The 20,060-nt window shown below is 51.1% G+C and overlaps 3 protein-coding genes across 3 annotated transcripts in view; 2 read left to right on the top strand and 1 right to left on the bottom strand.

The window, feature by feature from the left end:
* The first annotated feature begins 366 nt into the window (after positions 1-366).
* On the top strand, positions 367-7,092 carry LOC104290372 (solute carrier family 2, facilitated glucose transporter member 1). The gene is made up of 9 exons (XM_009889467.1): positions 367-459; positions 4,252-4,412; positions 4,585-4,825; positions 5,165-5,327; positions 5,408-5,595; positions 5,714-5,818; positions 5,920-6,021; positions 6,334-6,537; positions 6,895-7,092. The coding sequence occupies exons 1-9, from the start codon at positions 367-369 to the stop codon at positions 7,090-7,092; spliced, it is 1,455 nt and encodes a 484-aa protein (XP_009887769.1).
* A 4,021-nt stretch (positions 7,093-11,113) lies between these two features.
* Positions 11,114-20,060, bottom strand: part of ZMYND12 (zinc finger, MYND-type containing 12) — an 11,276-nt gene continuing 2,329 nt past the window's right edge. Inside the window, exons 3-8 of the mRNA XM_009889470.1 lie at positions 17,115-17,286; positions 15,942-16,111; positions 14,451-14,573; positions 13,462-13,582; positions 12,354-12,499; positions 11,114-11,233 (exon numbers count right to left, since the gene is read on the bottom strand). Of these exons, the coding sequence (XP_009887772.1) occupies positions 11,114-11,233; positions 12,354-12,499; positions 13,462-13,582; positions 14,451-14,573; positions 15,942-16,111; positions 17,115-17,286 (852 nt within the window). The remainder of the gene's footprint in view (positions 11,234-12,353; positions 12,500-13,461; positions 13,583-14,450; positions 14,574-15,941; positions 16,112-17,114; positions 17,287-20,060) is intronic.
* The window catches only part of PPCS (phosphopantothenoylcysteine synthetase), a 6,700-nt gene continuing 6,267 nt past the window's right edge, over positions 19,628-20,060 (top strand). The window contains exon 1 of the mRNA XM_009889466.1: positions 19,628-19,636. The gene's annotated coding sequence lies outside the window, so the exon portion shown is untranslated. The remainder of the gene's footprint in view (positions 19,637-20,060) is intronic.

Raw genomic sequence — 20,060 nt, 5'->3', positions numbered from 1 at the left:
CGTGGAGCCCTCAGAGGGGACCCTGCAAACCCAGATAAAACCTCCCGCCCCACTCTGGAGGCAAAAAATTCCTGGAATCCCCAAACAGTGGTTTTTTTTTTTTTTTTTTAAGACCAAACCAGTATTTTTTCAATTATTTTTTTGCCCTTAGCCCACGTGGATGCCACTAAAAAAAGCAAGTTTTCTCTTTTATAATGGATATTTGTGTTAACAACCTTACAAGCGTCCCTCCTCCTCTTGGAGCTCCCGGGGAGAACCCCCCCCGGCATAGCTGGCACCCCAAGTTTGACCCCTCTTTTTTTTTTTTTTTTTTTCCCCTTTTCCTTTTCCTGCAGATGACGGCCCCCCCGCGCCCTTTTCCTGCAGATGACGGCTCGCCTGATGCTCGCCGTGGGAGGAGCGGTGCTGGGTTCCTTGCAATTCGGCTACAACACCGGTGTCATCAACGCTCCGCAAAAGGTAAGCGTGTGCCGAGCAACCTGGCTGTAGCAAAATTCCACCCCCCCTCCGTGCCTGAAAACAAACCTGCATCCGCTGCCAGCCCGGCTAAAATAGTACATCCCGCTAGGCAGCTTACTGCCTGTAATGGGATTTGCGAGGGAGTTATTTAGCTCCCGCCTTCCCAGGAGAATTAGTTTCCTCCTTGCTTAACGTTTTTGCCGGGAAAAATCCCAGGAACGCGTGCAGGATGCTCTCCGGGTGGGACCGGCGTAACTTTTAACCTTGGCTCTTAGCGAAGGTCTGGGAGCTAATCGGGGTTTGAGTTGTCTCGAAGGGGGGAAATGACCATGGGAGGTGTTTGCTGCTTCCCCTAGTATAGCGCCAGGACCCTCCAGCGACTGGTCGGTATGTGGGAGCCTTGAAAAACTTGACTTTCCTCAAATTACATGGGTTTTGGACGTGTTAAAGGCTTGGAAGGGTTAGCTCAGAAATCCCATGTGGTGCTCGCGGTGTGCCCTGGGTAAAGCTCAGCTGCCAGGGCGAGGTGTCGAAGGACAAACCGGGGTCTGGCGGCTGCTGTGCGAGAGCAGAGCCTGTCCCTGAGCATCATCGCAGCCTCTAGTGCATCATCCCAAAAATTAAAACCATGAAGGCAGGACTTGCACCGTGAGATTATTAATCCCATTCCCAGCAAATGGGCTGCAAAATCTCATCTCGAGCACTGAAAAACTCCCTGTGGGAGAGAAGACAGTGTACAAAAACTTCCCAGACCCCCATCAGCGTGGAAAGGGCAAACCAGATGCGCATTGCCTTTATTTGGGGTATTGCATTAAGTTGTATTTAATCGCCGTGAGTGGCCTGAGCAGGATTTCATGCAGCTGGAGGCTGCGACTCGGTGCTTGTGCCCACGGCCATGGGGCACGCATCCCTCTGCCAAAAGCATCGCCCTGCTGAAAAATTCTGACCTGTGCACGCCTTCCCCTGGACTGACCTGTGCTGGTAACGTTCACGTTTGGCCAGCCGTGAGCATCGTCCTCTGCAGACGGGCGATGGGAGCAATGTTTGGAATGGCGTGGAGATAGGAAATCCCTGGAAACGTGCTGAGGAGCTGCTTTCTGGCATCTGCCCTCATTTTTCCCCAAGCTCCAGCACTGCGGGGAGTGCGCGCTCTGTAATTGCCGCCTTGTGTTGGGGCCCGGCCCTGCATCCCGAGGATGCGTGTCGTTTCCTGGTGGCTGAAGGACTTTTCTCCTTCCTTCCCTGACCCAGGAGATGCTGCATCTGGGTGATGTGGGCAGCGACCACGGCTGAGCTGGGGTCTTCCCTTGAGACTGAGCTCTGGTCCCTACAGACCCCCCGATGGGTGTTGCCTCAGATTCCCTCGTGTGTTTTAGGATTAAACCCTTGGGGCTTGGGCCAGGCGTGGGCTGTGTATTTTAGGGGCAAGTCACCCAGTGAGTGATGCTATGTTTGGGGTGCAGAGCTGATGGGTGAAAGGATTTGGGGTGCTCTGTATGGGGGGGCACGAGGGGAGGCAGGATGGGTGTTGTCCTGGGTAGCAGGATGCTCTGGGCATGGGGGTTCATCTCCCTTAAAGGTGGGGACACACTGGGGCATGGGACTGAGGTGCAGGATTGGGATGGGGATGCACTGGGGTGCAGAATTGATGGGGGTGCATTGGGGTGTGGGGTGCATTGGGATTGGGATGGATCAGTGCACAGGTTGGGATGGGGATGCAGGATTGGGATAAATTGGGGTGAAGGGTTGGGATGCATTTGGGCTAGGACACAGGATTAGGATGCGTCAGGGTGCAGGCAGGGCACAAGATTGGGATGGGGATGCATTGGAGTGCAGGTTTGGGACACATTGGGATTGGGATGCATCAGCACGCAGGGTTGGGCTGGCGATGCATGGGGGTGCAGCATGGAGATGCATCAGGATAAACTGGGGCACAGTATTGGGCTGAACTGAGGTGCAGGATTGGGGCTGGGATGCATCATCCCCCTGGCTCCAGCAGCGCTGCACCTCAGCGTTTGCTGGCAGCAGCGCCTCGCAGCCGGCGGCCTTGCAGAAAGGCTCCTTTCTCACGCGGAGGGCTGAGCACCGTTTTTGTGGTCCTCTTAATATAGTCCTCCCCGCTGCTGAAACAGCGGCTTGGTGTTTGCAGACGTGATGTGTGGAGGGGACGGCCCGAAACTGGGCGAGGGCTGGTAGAAAACACTCAGCTGAAATGAAATGAGGGCGAGGGGGGGGAGGGAACCCCAGCTTTTGAGAAATGCAATTAATTTTTTTTTTCATGTTTCTCACTTTAAACTCATAATTTTTCATCTCCTCTTCTCCCAACAACCAGCTCGTGGTGGGTTTTGCCATCCATCCTTTTTTTTGCAGGAGGAAAGGGGCCAAGAGGGGGGTATTCGGGTGTTTATTTTTTGATAAGCCAAAGCACAGCCTAGCATAGCTCAGCTGGCACCCACTGTCACTTGGATTAATTTTAATTTAAATTTTTTTTTTTTTTTTGTGCTTCAAGGGGAGTAAGCTGGTGGCTTTTGGGACAGTAGGGAGGAATTTAGAGCACCCCAAGGTTTGGCGGGGTGTGTGCAGAGACCTGCTTGTCCCCACCGAGAACGTGAGCCAGTCCTGGGATTGCCAAGTAATAATATCAATTATTTCTTTTGGTGATGTTAGGAAAAGTCGGGAGGAAAACCCCAAAGCATCAAAACCGCCAGGTGAAGTAGGAGGCAAATGAAATCACCTAAATATTGAAATTCTAATGGTTTAGGGGCTCTGTAAGAGGCACAACTTCAAAAAAAATTTACAATATTGAAATTTATAGTGAAGCACGGCGTGTATTTCTTGCGTTGCCCCTGGCAGGGGCTCTTGTTTGTGCTTGAAACAATGGGAAAACTAGAAGATGAAGTGCAATTGTGCAAATACTTAATTGGGAGCTGAGCACGTGCAAAAGCCTTCGAAGCAGTGAGGTCTTTGAGCCTTTTGATGTCCAGCAGCAGGTCCATTGAAATCTCTGCTCCTTCCAGCCAGAGATCGGCTGGTTGAGCGTATTATGGAACCCTTTGCTTTTTTGGTTTGGGTATGGGTGACCCTTAAATAACTTCCTTGAAGCTTTCAGCAGTCGACTGGCTTTAAAAATACATTTAAAAAAAAAAAAATTTAAAAAGGGTGTTCTGGAAAGACTGTAGCTAAAACCAAGTGCCTGTCTTGTACATTGGCATTTGAGAAGCATTGCAGTGTTGCAGAATTATGGCAGACGTATTGCGTTATGGAAGTATTGCAGAAAAAAACCTAGAAATTAAGCTCGAGGGAGTGTCCGGGGGATGGGAATTGATCTCTGCCACCTCCAGCTGCTCAGATAACCCTGCTGTCTTCCTCGCCTTCCTCCAGCATCTCTGCCATCTTCTCCCCCCTGTGCTGCTTCTCCTCCGGGGATGGAGGCATCCCTCCCCACCTCCCGTGCCCCGGGGAAGAGTGTGACCTCCCCGTGCCCGCCCGGCGAGGCGAAAGAGGTATTTTGGCAACGCCAAGCCTCTCTCGGCAGGGCGAGACCAGAACCCGTCCGGCTGCATTTCCCCGGCGCATCCCATCAGGTTTCCTCCCTTGGGTTGGAGCCGAGCCACCGGCCCGGTGGCTGGGCGGCTCCCGGCTCTGTGATGCATCGTCTTGTGAGCTGCGCTCGCCGGCCAAGGGTCTGTAGGTGGCTGGGCTGAGGCCGGGCAATTTGTAACACCGGTGGCACAGATGAAATGGAGATGGTTTTAACCCATGGCTTTGTTTCTTCCCCCCACTCTTCCACAGGTGATCGAGGACTTCTACAACCGTACCTGGCTATACCGATATGAGGAACCCATCAGCCCTGCCACCCTCACCACGCTCTGGTCCCTCTCTGTCGCCATCTTCTCTGTCGGAGGCATGATTGGATCCTTTTCCGTGGGGCTCTTTGTCAATCGCTTCGGACGGTGAGCACCGAGTGTGGTGGACCCTGATGGGGAGGTTGTACAGCCTCACCCCACCCCAGCATCCCAAGGACACCTCCCTCCTGCCAAGAGCTGGTGTTTGGGTTCTCCTGATGCCCCTTCAAGCCTCTCCGACCCCCGTGGTCCTCATCACCCTCCTCCCTTCCCTCCCCAGGCGCAACTCCATGCTGATGTCCAATGTTCTTGCCTTCGTATCTGCTGTCCTCATGGGCTTTTCAAAGATGGCTTTTTCCTTCGAGATGCTCATCCTCGGCCGTTTCATTATTGGCCTCTACTCCGGTCTCACCACTGGTTTTGTGCCCATGTACGTGGGCGAGGTGTCACCCACTGCACTGCGGGGCGCGTTGGGGACTTTCCACCAGCTTGGCATCGTCTTGGGCATCCTCATTGCACAGGTGAGTGCCGGAGAACTGGCTGTAGGGTTCCCCCATCTTTGATGCTGATGTTCATCAGGGTCTGCAGGGGATGGGGCTTAGTGCAGCGGCACGAAGTGTTGCTTGTGCTGTGGGTCTGCATGGTCCTTCGGGATGGACCTGAGCTCAGCAGGAGCACGAATGCTGGGAGATCTTAAGGGTTGGCATGGACAGCATCATGATATGATGCCTGTTGGCCACCTGGAAGCAGCATAGCTGTCTGTGCCCCTCTGGTGGGTGTCCATGGGGGTGCACCCATGGACAGCAGAGTTGGGCCCAACCTGAGCTGGGAAAGGGTGGCTCAACCCCTCTTGTCCTCAGGTGTTTGGTTTGGACTTGATCATGGGAAACGACTCGCTCTGGCCGCTGCTCCTGGGGTTCATCTTCGTCCCTGCCCTGCTACAGTGCATCATCCTGCCCTTTGCCCCCGAGAGCCCCCGCTTCCTCCTCATCAACCGCAACGAGGAGAACAAAGCCAAGAGCGGTGAGTGACCACCATCCCCGAGCTCGTCCCACCACTTGGGAGGGTCCTCAGCTGCTCCTGACTCCACCTCTTCCCCTTAGTCCTCAAGAAGCTGCGGGGCACGACGGACGTCAGCAGTGACCTCCAGGAGATGAAGGAGGAGAGCCGGCAAATGATGAGGGAGAAGAAGGTCACCATAATGGAGCTCTTCCGTTCCCCCATGTATCGCCAGCCCATCCTCATCGCGATTGTCCTGCAGCTGTCCCAGCAGCTCTCGGGGATCAATGCAGTGAGTTTTGGGGGTGCCGCGGGCTCAGCTTGTTTCACCCAGAACTTGGGTTGTGCTGGTTCCAGGTCAGCATCACCTGGTGGGTTGATGCCAGACCTGACATCCGTGCCCTTTGTAGGTCTTCTACTACTCCACCAGCATCTTTGAGAAGTCTGGCGTGGAGCAGCCCGTCTACGCCACCATTGGCTCCGGTGTGGTGAATACAGCTTTCACAGTCGTTTCGGTGAGTTTTGGCCCACCAAGCTCTCACCAGGGAATGTGGTGGGAAGGGGGCTTTCCCTCAGGCCAGGGACGTGCTGATGGACATGTGTCTCCATCCGACAGCTCTTCGTGGTGGAACGAGCCGGACGCAGGACCCTCCACCTCATCGGCCTGGCGGGGATGGCAGGATGTGCGGTGCTCATGACCATTGCCCTGACGCTGTTGGTGAGTGATGGGTCTTGAGGGGATGGGTGGGCTGGGAGGAGGTCCTGGTGCACTGCCCCTCGCTGTGGTGGCTTTGAGGTGGGGGGGGCGGTCTGGTTGGAGAGGAGGAAGGACCTCATCTCCTAGAGGTGATGGCTGAGCGGTCCCTGTTGCCCACATCTCTCCTGAGGTCCCAGAAATTCAGTCTCTGATCTGGAGAAACCTCATGGCTCCTCTGCCAGCACCACGCTGCCTTGAGTCTCACCATCTGGGATGGCCGGATGCTTCATCCCCCTTCAGAAACCAATCTTCTCTCTCTCTCCCTTGGACTAGGACCAAATGCCCTGGATGTCCTACCTCAGCATCGTGGCCATCTTCGGTTTCGTGGCCTTCTTTGAGATCGGCCCAGGCCCCATCCCTTGGTTTATCGTGGCAGAACTGTTCAGCCAAGGCCCTCGTCCCGCTGCCTTTGCTGTTGCCGGACTGTCCAACTGGACCTCGAACTTCATTGTGGGCATGGGCTTCCAGTACATTGCGGTAATCCTCTCCTGATGCTCTTGGTGGGAACAGGGTTGGGGCTGCCAGCCTGGCACCAGTTGGGTTGTGTGACTTCTCTTGAGCCCTACAAGCTGGGCTGAGATGGTTTGGTTGGGTGAACTTCCCTGGGGAGAGGGCTGGATCCCGGGATCTGTGGAGGGAGCAGGGGGCTGGTGATCCTTATGGGTTCCTCCAACTTGAGAAACTCTATGAAAGGGAAGGAGAAACCAGGACGTGGACCATCCCGGTGGGTCTGGGTGGCCACTAGATGGTCCATCAGCTGTGGTCCGTCACTCTCCTCCTGAGCACTATCTCCATCCCCGTGCTCACATCTTCCTCCTCTTTCCTCCCGCCCAGCAACTCTGTGGCTCCTACGTCTTCATCATCTTCACAGTGCTGCTCGTCCTCTTCTTCATCTTCACCTACTTCAAGGTGCCGGAGACGAAGGGTCGGACCTTCGACGAGATCGCTTCGGGTTTCCGGCAGGGGGGAGCGAGCCAGAGCGACAAAACCCCGGATGAGTTTCACAGTTTGGGCGCCGACTCCCAGGTCTAACCCTGCCTGTGGCCCCGCCCGGCCGCCCACCTTCTCTCCTGAGTTTGGGTTTTAATTTTTTAAAATGCTTCGTACAGGAACCAGGAAGGAGGGAGCCGGGGGGGAGGGTGGCCCTTGCGCAGACCCCCCCCTCTTCCAGCCTCCCCCTCTGGAAGTCAACAGATATTGTAGAATATAATCAGTTGTGGTTTTGGTTTTTTTTTGGGGTGGTTTTTTTTTTGTTTTTTTGTTTGTTTTTTTTTTTTAGCTGGTTTCGCGTCCAGGATTTCAAAGCCAATAGATGTTTTACAAACCAACCACCCAGCCTCCGCCAGCGGGAGGGCGGCTCCCATTTTTTTAACGACGCGATAGGTTATTTAACGAGAAATCACGTAGTGAAAGTTTTTAAAGCTGGAAACTTAACGGTTTTTTTAATGTTCTAATTGTAGGGGGGGAAAAAAAAAAATCACGTAAACTGACTAAATCTCAACCAACGATTTCTTTTTCTTTTTTTTTTTTTTTTTTTAAAAAAAAGAAGACAAAACGAGTTGTTTTTTAAAGCAGTCTAATTGATTTCATGCCCCCGGTGGGTTCGCAGAGGGGCATTTCCCGGCGCTGAGGCCGGTCGCTGTCCTGCAGCAGTGCGCGGAGCGGCCGCTCTTCTTCCTCTGCCTGAATTTCACCCGGGAGGGGAAAACGGGGAGGAGGGGTGTGTTTGTGTCTCTCTTATTTTTTTGGGGGTTAATCTCGGCAATATTTGCCACACACTACAGCAAACGCCCCCCCCTCATCGCTACCGCCTCCAGTCCCGGCCTCACCAAAATCCCTCCTCACGCGGACGCATCCGTTTCCCGCTCTGTGTATAGACTGGAAGATATTTATATTATATATATTTTTGTTCAATGGTTGTTAATAGTAGACGTTTAAGTTATAGCGTTTCTGATTTGACAAGCGAAGTACTGTAAATATTCTCGGAGTATATTCACGTTGTATAATGTATACAAAAAGGTACAGACGCAAAGGAATAGTTTCTATAGCGACTAAAACCGCTTGTACATGGGTAGGATGACTTTTGTATAGCTCAGTACCTGCACTGTAGTTGTATCTATTGCACTGAATTCCAGGCTGTAGTATATTAAAAAACAAAAAAAGAGATATACTGTCCTTCTCAAAAAAAAACAAAAAAAAAACCACCAACCCCCCCCCACAGAAAGCATCCCTTCCCCCATGTGCAGCTGCTGGGGGAGCTACTGGCACATTCCCCAAGCCAGAAGCAGGGTTTGTTGTGTTTTTTTTTTTAAATACAGTATTTCTTTTTATTTTAACTTATTTCTCTGTTTTGGAAGTGATTACACTTGACCACACTTGAAAGAAAACAAAGCTTGGAGGGGGGGGGAATAAATAAAAATATAAACCTACCCTGTGATCAACTCGTCGCGCCTCTGCGCAGCACAGCACCTGTGTGGGCTTTATTTTTTTTTTTAAAGAAATACATAAAAATAAGTGCCAAGAGGAAGGTGTGTGGTGTGCTAACAATAAAGGAGAATGTGTGCAGCGACCCCGCCCGCCGCCTCCCGTGCCTTCATTTCGCCTCCGGGAGGGGTGGGGAGCTGGGGGTGTCGTGGCCCCCCCATCCTTCCTCCCCTCCTCGACCTCCTCTTCCTCCTCCTGTCACTTGGGCCGGTGCTGACCCGGCTCCCTCGTAGCTCCTGGTGTGGCATTGTGGGCAATCCCACTGGAGCCGGGATGGCAAATTGCCGCCCCTGCCCCATCTCCCCTGCTTTGGCACCGCTTTCAAACTCTGTTTTTGGGGACGTGGCTCCTGGCACCTTTCCTAAACTTGGGGTTTGCCGGGACTGGAGCAGCCCTGCCCCTCTGGAGCTCCTCGCTCCCCACCGGAGCAGGATGCAGCCCAACGGGCTGGTGAGCGCAGGTCCCTGCAACGCTGTTCCTCCACGAGACCCACACGCCCTCCCTGGCTGTATGATGGGGTTTTAATTGCCCCCTGCACCTTACCCACGGGGGTCCCTGACGGTAGCACTGATCATTCAGGATGGAGCTCTTGCCCGTTGCTGTGAGCACCCGTTGCTGCTTCTCAGCGAATTTTTTTCATTCCCCTTTAACAGATGAAGCGCCAAGAGCTGCAAGTCTGAACACTTTCGGGCGAAGAAACGCTGATCTTGGTCACTTCAGGCCTTTTTTTTTCTATTTATTGAAATGTCTCTTTGCCCTGAAGTGCACACTCTGGAAATGGCTGTTGCAGCATGTCGGAGGAAATCGCTCTTGTAAAATCTTTCAAAGCTCCCAAAAATGTCCTTTATTTGCCCAGGGCTCATTGCATCACCCGTGCTACTATTGCCGCTCCTGGCCCTCACCCGTCACCGCTCCTGGAGATGCTCAGCTCCACACAAAGTTAATTTTCACACTGTCTTTTAAGGTGTTAAACCATCCCGGAGCGGTGACAGGGGGCCGCTGGCCCGGCACATCGGGCAGGCTCAGCCTGGCTGCAGAGCGTCCCCAGGGATTACCGCCACCATCCAGCCCACAGCTCCAAATCCCCGGCCACGGTGACCCAAATCCTCCGTGGCCCGAGGCACTGTGCCAGCAGGCGCAGTGTGTGTCATCCCCCCACACTGCTCCCCCCGCCCCGGTGTCCCCCCTCTTCCCACAGAGGTGGTCGTTCCGGCCATGGAGAGACCCACTGAGGGCGGACGTGTCCACACCAGCGTCTCCCCTGGGAGTGCTGGGAAGTCTCCCACCCGTCTGCCGTGGGGCCCCTCGTGCACCCCAACCGCCCCCTGTAACGAAAGCTGCGCTGAAGCGGAGCCTTTCCCTCTACCAGCAGCATCAATCCCTTCTAATTGCTCAGGTCCCAGCTTGACGAAGCATTTAGAAAGCGTACTTGACTCCATCCCAATTCAGCGAGGCAATTAAATGCACTCATAAATCCTCCTGAAGTAAATGAGACTTAATCGTAGGCTTAAAGCTCAGCTGAATTCAGACCTGAGCAGCAGGGCGAGTTTCCCTTAACCTCTTTCCCAGCTGTGCGAGGCTGTCACATGCTTCGGCCTCTGAACTGAGCTCAGCACACAGACCACGTCCTGTCTCGTTCTCCCGGGGTCTCCTCAAGCCCTTCTCCGACTTCCACACTGAGGGTCACGCAGACCCTCTGCCCTGCCCGTCTTCTCGCTGCTCTCCAGGGCAGAAGCCCGGGAGCGCTGCAGGCTGGGCATGTGCTCAGCGGAGATCTGTGGGCAGAAGCACCCAGTGACATGAGGGACTTCCTCCTCTTGAGGTTGGCGTCAGAGTTAACGGGATGCCTGCGCGCTGGTGAGCTCGCAGCCATGAGGAAACCATGTCTCCTTTGGGCTGTAAGCTCTGCTGGGAGCCAGCTGGCCTTTTAATCCTTTCCCTCACGACTGCTTCTGGTCCCTCATGCCATTCTCAGGGTCCCTCCTGGATGCAAGTTCTTCCACGAGTGGAACAAGCAAGTCCCTTGGTGCCCAGAGCTGCGAGATTCCTCTAAAACGCTGCAAAAAGAGAGAATGGAGATTTGGAGATGGGCGGATCAAGCCCAACCAGGTCCTGGGGAGCAGATGACAACCACCCAGGCTGGGTACGCAGCGAGGACCTTCCCCGCGTCCCTCCCTGCTATCTCCCTCCTCAAACTGAAAGGCAAATTTGAGGAAACCGGTAACAAACACACCTTAGCTGGTCTCAGCTTCTGGACAGACACCGTGAGGACGTAAGAGGCTGTTTGCTTATTCATAAATCATTAGATAATGATTTATGAACTGTGTGTTGGTTGTGGGTGTTTCCCCTCTCCCCCTGCCCGCCGCTGTTACTCCGTAAGGTCGAGCAGCACGAGAACATGAATTGACACCAAAATGTTTAATTTTGAATCACCTTGAGACAGAAAGGGACACATCTGGAATGACAGCAGCGGCAGAAAGGACCCTACGCCTCATAACGCCTTTTGTTTCCAGCAGCCCGGTGACACAGATAACCCAGCCAAACACCTGCCTCTGGTAGAAAGAGTTCTTTATTTCGTGCAGGACAGCTTGGCGTTAATCAACTTTAACAAATGACCGATGGTTTCTACAGACTCCTGTTGGGGCAGCTGTTTCACCAGGTCCAAGGCTCTCACCGCCGCCTCACGAGCCTGGAACCAAAGGGAAAAGACAAAGGAATTGTCAGGAATTTGCCTTTTCTCAAGGGGCGGTTGAAATACCTGCAGGGGCTCATTGGAACAGCGGCGGCGGAGCAGATCCCGGCTCCAGCCACGCAGCCGCCTGCCGCCGAGGGTGACCTGCACAAGCTGCTTTACAGGAGAGAGTAAAGCTGCCAACAGGTATCATATTTAGGATACAGTGGTGCAGACAAGAGATTACCAACCCCAGCCCCCCGCGCTGCAGATCGTTACCTCCCGTCTAACACAGCAGCTCCTCTGAGCATTCCCAAAGCTATTTCAGGGAAAAAAACCCAGTTGTACCGACTCGATCTGAACTAAATCCCTCATTTCCCTCGGTAGCTCTGCCAGGGATTAGACATTCCCACAATTAGAAAGCTTTGCCTTTTTTTCTAATTTGAATTTGTTTCTTTGTGTCTTCCAAACACTGACTCACATCATTACTGCTTTCTCTGATACAACGAAGGGACCATCACTAATCTGTATTTTCACCCTCCAACACACAGGCAGAAGAAATTTGGGCATTTGAGCGCTGAGCCGGAACAAAGAGGCCTGATTTCCAGATGGTCACTACTCAGCGCTTCCTCAAAATCAATGGGTTTTAAGGCAGAGAACTGGGCCCTCTGAAATCAGCATGTGAAATTTTTAGTCATAGATACATAAAAATACAGAGGTGCAAATTCAAAACCAAATTACAGGGTCCAAACGAGTGAACCTACACGAGCGTCACGGTAATTACAAGGAGTCTGGCTCAAGGAGAGACATGTGCGAGGCCCGTGCCTTGCTCGCTGCGTAACATCCCACCTGATGTCTACGTGCAGCCTGCGACGGCAGCTGCTCTGCCAGGATATCCCAGATGAAGGAGGAACCCAGAAAATGTGGGTAACTACGGCATCCACTGCAGATGGCCCGGCAGAGACCGAGCTGGCTTCAAGCAGAGCTCCTGAGGCAGCTTTGTCCTCGGTCACCCAAGGTGACAAGACTGTTGTGGGCTCAGGAGAGGTGCCGGGCGAACACAGGCTTCATGGGTCAGGGTGAGCACTGAAACAGGGTTAGGGATCACTCCTGGACCCTTGCACCAGATGAAACTTACCTTTGGTAAATCCGAGATCAGGTAATAAAGCATGGCAAGCGCGTGCAGAACCCTGGCAGTTTCCCCGAGTTGTTGCTTTGGTGCCTGTTCCCTGATGTCCAATACTGCGTTCAGCACTCGGACTGCTTCTGCTTGCTGGGCTTCAGCTGCATCGAGAATGAAATGATCTTGTTGGATGTATGCAGGCAAGATAATATATTCAAAACTGTCCAATTATCTCTTCTAGACATCAAAGCATTTCTACGACAAGCATCAATGCGGTATCCCAGCTCCATGCAAATTCCACACCCATTAACAGATATCTTTTCATCCCATCGGTAATTGGGTTGATTAGCCTTTAGTAAGGATGTGGAGTCATAACAGCTGCATGAAAAGAGCAACTTTCCTACTCCCGTCATAAGCAATGATGGTATCGTGTATCCCTGTCCTGGTGTGGTTCCTTCTGGATGGAGACAATGCCAGGGGGTTTACAGAAACAATACACCCCGGACAATATTCTTACAAGCATGGATGGTAGAAAGAAGAGAAGGACGAGAGTTTAGTCTGACTTGAGTGGAGCGCAGGGTAGTGCCACGCACACTAGCGTACATCCTGCTGCTTTATGTCCCAGCGAGGGATTCCCCACCTTCTCTCCCGAGAGCACTCTCCACATTAATACATCCCATTATCGGCACGTGCTATTCCATCGTGTCCTACTGCTTCACAAGATAGAGTTGTAAACCTGCCTAAGTGAGATGAAACGACACTTTCACATAATTAAATGGAGACAAAGGAGCTGTGGAGAAATGAGAATGTTGAAGTGGAATTGAATCCTGAAAGGCAAAATCTTGTATTGTTCCAGTCACCGCCACGGGCGCTGTGAAAAGGAGCCCATAAACAAAAGGGCAAAGCTGTGTTTCCACTTGAACACCCTCGTTCCTAAAGCGGCCTCGTTTGTTTCATCGAGCACAATCCACTGAGCGCCAATGTCAGAAATACCCACGATTCCGATTCAATTTGGTCTACAGAACTGCCACGCAAAACCCAACGCTGTAAATATGAACGACAGGATAGAGGGATTCCTTAAAATCCCGTCTTCCAAACGGTTCTGCGCAATAGCGGCGCTTACTCATACGGTCTTCGCTGACTTCCTTGTCCCCGGCGAATGGAGACATTTCCGGTCGTGACTTGAGAATTTGCTCCTGCGTTTGAACTGACTTCACAAGAAAGGCACGCCAGATGTCGGTTACCTATCAGGAAGCAAATGAATTATTTCGCTTGTATGAATAGATGGTATTTAGCAACGAGTTGTTCTATAAACAATGCGTCCCGCGATGCCCGGCCCTGCCACAAGAACCGGAGCACCGGCTGGTTAGTGAGCTGGCTGCTGCCAAGCTGGATGTTTCGCGGAGAGATCTGACCGCTCTTGTCCCAGTGGCAGCCTTAGTTGGAAGCTCCTTTCTCCATCTCACCATGAATTTTCATCAAACTTGAACAAATCTAACTAAATTCTCCACCAAAAGCAAATGTGGTTGAAGTCTGCGAGGGGAACGGAGGTGGATTGCACAGCGGCCAAAGCCTTTCCACAGAAAACCAAGCTAAACAAATGAAAGCTTATTCTTTGTTCAGTTATTAGAGCGAGTAGCTTAATTGTCACTTCTCTCCTTTGAGCATTCTGTCCTGACAACCTTTTATCAGTGTGACTTTTCATTGATTCTCAGTGGAAATTTTACATGGCTCGTTTGTATCCCATCGCTGCTCAGCGACCCTTCCCCAGCCACGGGAACTCCTTGGCCACCCTCTCTACTTGCAGGACTCTCTCTAACCTCCGGCGTGGGGTATTTTGGTAGCCCAGCTATTTTTTAACAAGGTTTGGCTGCCCAAATTGAAGACAAGTTGAATAACAATTTGTAACCAAGTTCAAGATTTATCCCTCCTGGTTTAAACGCAGAGAAATATTAAAGTATAAAAAGGGTTTCTGATATTGACCCTAAAGGCACCGCTGGCACTTGATATGGTCACCATCATATTAAAGGCAGTCACAAACAGGAAAAATATTGGAAAGAGCACAGAAAAAAACTGAGAAATATATAGAGGATGACCTTTGGTTTTACCAACCTTGGCATAGAGTGAGTTTGCTACATCCATTTTGTTCTGGCGAAAGAAAACATTGGCCATGTGGAAATACCCTCCAGAGGCCTCAACAGATTTGACTCCAAATGTAGAACTAGCAAGGTAAATCTGAAATCCATATTAAAAAAGACAAAAAGCTGTAGTTTAACGTTCATATCAAACCTGGGAAATTTTTCACTATGGATTAATATATTGCAAGCATTCCTCCTTTTTTTTTTTTTCTGTGAAACTATTGCATTAGTTATACCTGATTAAGATGGTAAAATGTAGTACTAAAAAAGCTGTATTTTGAGTTTTATGTGAGGGAATGCAACGCCCCCAAATCCCCCTCTCGTTGGGGCACAGGAATCTTATCACAACGTGTTACCCCGCTGAAGCAGGTCTCCCGCGTCTCCTCCCCTCGCTGTGCAACCCGTACGCCTCATGTCTCCAAACGCCCGACCCGCTGCCGCTTTTCAGCTCCCCCAGCCCTGCCCGCGGCGCCCGTTTCTCCCCCCGCAGCCCCAGCCAAAGCCGGGGGAGCGGGAAGGCAGCGGTGCATTCCAGCTATTCTGAGCTGGCGTGTGACTCTCAGCAGATCTCAGACACGCAGCCAAAGTTCAGGCAGGTCCTGGGCTGCTCTGACGTAGCCCAGCGACTCGCTAATAGCAAAAAAAAAAAAAAAAAAGCCCTATTACCTGACGCCCTTTCAGGCAGCAGATTTAGGGTACCGAAAAAAACCAAGGGCACAGCGGGGAATCTCCCCAGAGGTTTCCAGACTAAGCAAAGACAGGGTTGTATATACTATAATAGAAAGGATCTAATTCTCCTCAGCCGTATGTCATCATTTACGCCCACACAAAGCCACTATCAAATTCAACAGTAGTGGGTATGCATCACTCTGCACTGGATAAATTTAGGCGACATGGGACATAAATAGGATGTCGCGAAGTTCATCTGCCTTTGGAGGATCAAATGACAGGCAAAGCATCCTCAGGAGCACAGGTGGTAATAACCACTTCGCATTTGACAAACTGCTCCCGTGGCTAAAAAGATCGAATTGGGGAAAACGCTATTGAACCAGACATTTAAATAGTTAAATAAAGCAATCTTTAAATAACGGCTGACAGAGAATCGCTGCCTAACAAGAAAGTATTGAGGAAAATGACAGCCAAAATATAAAGTAACTTATCTGTTGACTATACCCGTTTGGGGTAGGAATGTCTGTTCATCTCAGTACTGTAACAAAGCCGACAGATAAATTTTTAAGCAGATGCAGTGAGGACAAGGTGTGTGTCACTTCAGGATAACTGATAAAAAACAACTTTGGCCAACACATGGGCACACAGGATCTAGAGAGTTTGGGTGTTTGTAACGCGTACCCTCTCGGTACCTGAAGTCAGGAATACCAATCTGCCCTCTGGGGTTTTCATACCCATCTGGAAGCGTTAGAGAAGGAAGAAAAATTGAAGGGTTTCTGTATTTGAGTGGGCTTACATCATTCGCCAGGTGATATAAAGCCTGTTCAAAGTTTCCTTCAGTGGCATAGAAAAGGCCCAGGCTACGGTGTAATTTATACTGAACAGCAGCACTGCAGCCTGGAGTTCCCAGGACAATCCACTGAGCTTGGGAGAGATATTTAGATGCCTCCAGAAGATTGCCAACACCTGAAATGACACGTAGAAATAAGCAGGCTAAAGAGCAGGTTTTTTATTTAGAAATTTAGAGAATACTGCCTGCTATCCCTGCGCAGTAGTTTGATACGGAGACCTAGTTTGTGGCTTCCCCACGTCTCTCCCGAGTGCTCCTTAGTCAAGCAGGTGTTCAGAATCTAATTTACAGACCAGCTGAGTGTCTAGAGCTACAAGAGAAGGCAGAAACTGTGTACTGCATTCAATGCCTCTGAAACACGTGTTCAAAACGGGTTAGCTACAGGCAGCCACTAATGACTCCTGTATTATCACACTAGAATTACTCATGGGATTTTTTTTTTTCCCCTTCTCTCGCCACGCCATTTACGACAATCCTTGAGATAGCTCAATTCTGCCAGCAGAGCATTGTGTGTACTCCTGTAATGGCAGTGATTTACAGCAATTTCTCAGTCCTTTACGTCTGCAGCTGGGGAGAGCAGCTCTCCACATGCAGAGTCCTAATTTGACTCTTTTTTTATAAAGCATACAGTCAATGAGAGAAAGCTCCGCTTCAGGCAGAGCGCGCTTTTGTGAATGAACTGAGGCATTCCTCTGATGCAATGGCCTCAGAAATGTTTGCTGGGTCCCTGAGATAAGAGCGCAACCAACCACCCTCGGGAACGTAAAGCTTTTGAGAGTCATACGGAGCCACAGAAGTAAAGAAAAGATTTTCATACTGCTTCTCTTGTGGGAATCAGTAGAGATGGAGAAAACATTTCATTTGCTTCCATTGATCTCTCATCACCAATGAGTGATTCTTTTCCCCAGACCCACACAGAAAAGGGTGTGTGTGTGTGTGTGTGTGGGTTTGACTTCTCAAATCTCTGCGAAATGCCCTTGAGGCAGGGCAGGGTAGGGTAGAGACACGGCACAATGTTGAAACGCAGAGCTGGTCCTTCCCTGGTGGTAAAAGGAAACCAGAAACCTGACCCAAGGGAGGTCTTGCCCTTGCCAGCGTTACTATTTAGACAATACTTACCAGCGGAGGCCTCAGCCAAGAGGAGATAAGCAGGCACCAATTGCACAGAATTTGAGCCGTACACTTCAGTACCGAAACGCAGCGCGTGCAAAGCTGCAGGTATTGCTTCTTTATGCTTGCCATCCCAAACAAACTGCTGTGCTGTCCTGTACGCGAGATCGATGATGTATTTCTGCAGGGAAATGTAGTAATGGGACAGAATGAGCAAAGGATAAGGACAAGTAATACGCAGGGTCTCTTTTTACATTCAAGTTTGCAAACGGTAAACCAGTGATTGTAATGTTGTCTGTGCCTGTAATTAATGGATGGAAATTAAAGCTGTTATATTAGAGCCTGGCTTTCATTCCTACTTCTAGCGGGAACAGCTTTGGACATCCTCTTGGGTCATGTGGTGTCTTATGAGACGAAGAATCCTTTACGCCTATGAAAAAGGGCTAATAAGGCTGCAGCAATAAAAGCTGTGAAGCACGGAAAAAAAAATCATCATAAGACCATAGAAAAGATTAGACAAAGGGGCTACGGCGGGGTTCTGCTGACGGTAATAACAGTGACTCATAGCAGGCAGCAGAGCGTATGGTTTGCCAAGCTGGTGCCAGCATGGCACACCTCCAGCTGCAGGAGACGCGGTCTGGAAGAGAGGAGAGAGCTCCTCACATGGTGCCGCAGCTTCCTCCCACCCTCTCCCGGCCAGTTCTGGGCCTAGTATTTTGGGCACGGAGCCTGGAAAGCCGGTCAAAATCAGAACACCCGAATGCGCTGCACGACACTGCTGTATATCCATCACCCAAGCCGGGTTTGGTGGTCAAGCAGCTTCTGCAGGATTTCTGTTTGTTGTCAGAATTCAGAGTTGCTTAATGCCTTTTGCCGCTCCTCAAAGTCCACACCGCATTTGGTCTTTTCACCCTTTGCAGCATCTGATCTATTCACCAGCTCTGTAAACTATCTCCATCTCTGTTTGAATGCCTGTGCATTGCCAAGAGCTCTACGGCAACCGGAGATGCTGTGCCCTTACCACGTGCTGAGGGATGCCAGTGAAAAAGAGCCAGGATGCTTACTTATTTATTTCTCTTTGCTTTCAGCGTAATTCTTGCCAACTCCCAACGCTTCTGCCTCGGTTTTTCACACAAGCGGTGCAGTGGGAAAGCTGCCTGGAGAGAAATCTTGTTGCTGGTGCGCCTAGCAGCGCTGCCATGGTAAGTCAGCAAGGTACTCGCTGTTCTCTTGCTAGGAGGCATGGGCAGGCCTGTGCAGCGAGTGCTGGGCAGAAAATACCATTTTATCTCTTTATTGCCTTCTGTTTTCCAGCTGTGGCTGAGCAGAGGGCAGAAAAAAAACCCCAAATCCCAGTGCTTTTGGAGGCCAGGCTTCGGCATTTTGCTGAGCTTTAAGTGCTTAGAGAGAGGCAGAGAGAGTCACACCACAGGTGAAGGAACAGCTCAGGGACGGGGAACCTCAAGAAGAGCGTGCGAGTGTTTCCTGGGCATCCTGGCTGAGATAAAGGGACATCCTTTCTGGACAAATGAGAGCTTCGAAGAACATATCCCAGAGTGACAGCACCCTGATACAGCAAGGAGAGCCAGGAGCTAGAAAACACAGCCCTCGTCCCCTCTCTAGCCCCTGAGCTACCAGCATATAGAGAGTGAAAAAGCACCAAACCCAAGCTGTGCTGGGGGAGCATGCGGTGCCCAGGAGAAAGTCAGCACATGATCAGGGCAAGGAGCAATAAAAGCTGTTATTTTTCAGGCTGTCTCTTCTGTCCATGCCACTCTTTCTCTGTCGCAACCGGCACTGGCTTTGGTGCACGGGTATTAAGCAGATTGTCATCTGGGGAGGTGCTGGAGATCAGCATCGTTCCTTTTTCACTGCTTGTCAATAGGATCATCGCTGCTTCCCATGGCGTAAGCTATCTTAAAAGATCTGCAGGGAGGACAAGCTAAGGGTTAGACTCTTGCACAGCTCCCAGGAGGAGAAGAAAGGGCAGGAGGCAACAGAAGCCCTGCAGCACCGAATATTTCAGACTGCGCAGTTACAAGCCTTGGGGGGATCGTTAGCTTTGGCCCTGCACTGTTTTTCATCTTGCCGGTAGCCCCAACACCCCCGGACCTGCACACTTCAGGCTCTTTTCATGTGTGTTGCAATTACAGAGGTTTCTCTGAAGACGCCCCCACACAGTTTTCCCCCAGTTAGGGTTTGAAGCGGCTGAGGACCCCAGCTCTGCTCCAGGTGGGCACAGTGGGATTGGGAACACCCTTGGGAGTTCGGTGCCACATTCATTTGCTCACTCACAGGCACCAAAAATGACAGCACGCTTGAAGAAACGATGATTTAAAGAGGAAGGCAGGCTTCCAGTCAGTTTGAGTTGAAACCTGCAGTCGGCGGAGCGAGCATCGGTGCTTGCAGGACTGCTGGAGCTGGCTGAGGCATGGATCTTTTCCCGTACCCAGGGGCTGTGGTAAGCTGACATCACGCAGGCAGGTGAGGCTATTCTACAAACAGAAACTTGGAGTTTTGTCAGTTTGGAAGTACTGTCTGCAGGCACCCCCCCGGCTATGTTGACAAAAGCAGATTTCTATCAACAAAGCTTTGGCGTACAGACGAGGTAACTCATAACCTCCTGGCTCTCAGCTTTGTGCACCTTCCCTGAAGCCACAGGGCATTTTGATGTGCACAAGCTTTCCTGTGTCCTGACTGAGGCTGGAGCTGTGTGTTTTCTAAACAAACACCATGCAGGAGTTTGTGAAGTACAGCAGAAATGTTCAAAAAATAATAAACCTACGGGCAGGCTTTGAGCAGAAGGTTTTTTCTCTGATCGTCATGAGACTACGTAGCTTTTTCTTGAGCTCCAAAGACCTTTTTTAAAGCATTTTTGTTGGCTCCGTGAATAGGAATGTGATGAAGCCACCAAGATGGGGCAGTAAATAATCTCACCCTCCCCATACCGCTCTT

This window comes from Charadrius vociferus, unplaced genomic scaffold (genome assembly GCF_000708025.1).
Source record: "Charadrius vociferus isolate BGI_N301 unplaced genomic scaffold, ASM70802v2 scaffold1277, whole genome shotgun sequence".
In the NCBI taxonomy this organism is placed as follows: domain Eukaryota; kingdom Metazoa; phylum Chordata; class Aves; order Charadriiformes; family Charadriidae; genus Charadrius; species Charadrius vociferus.
This window is presented reverse-complemented; position numbering and strand designations above follow the sequence as displayed.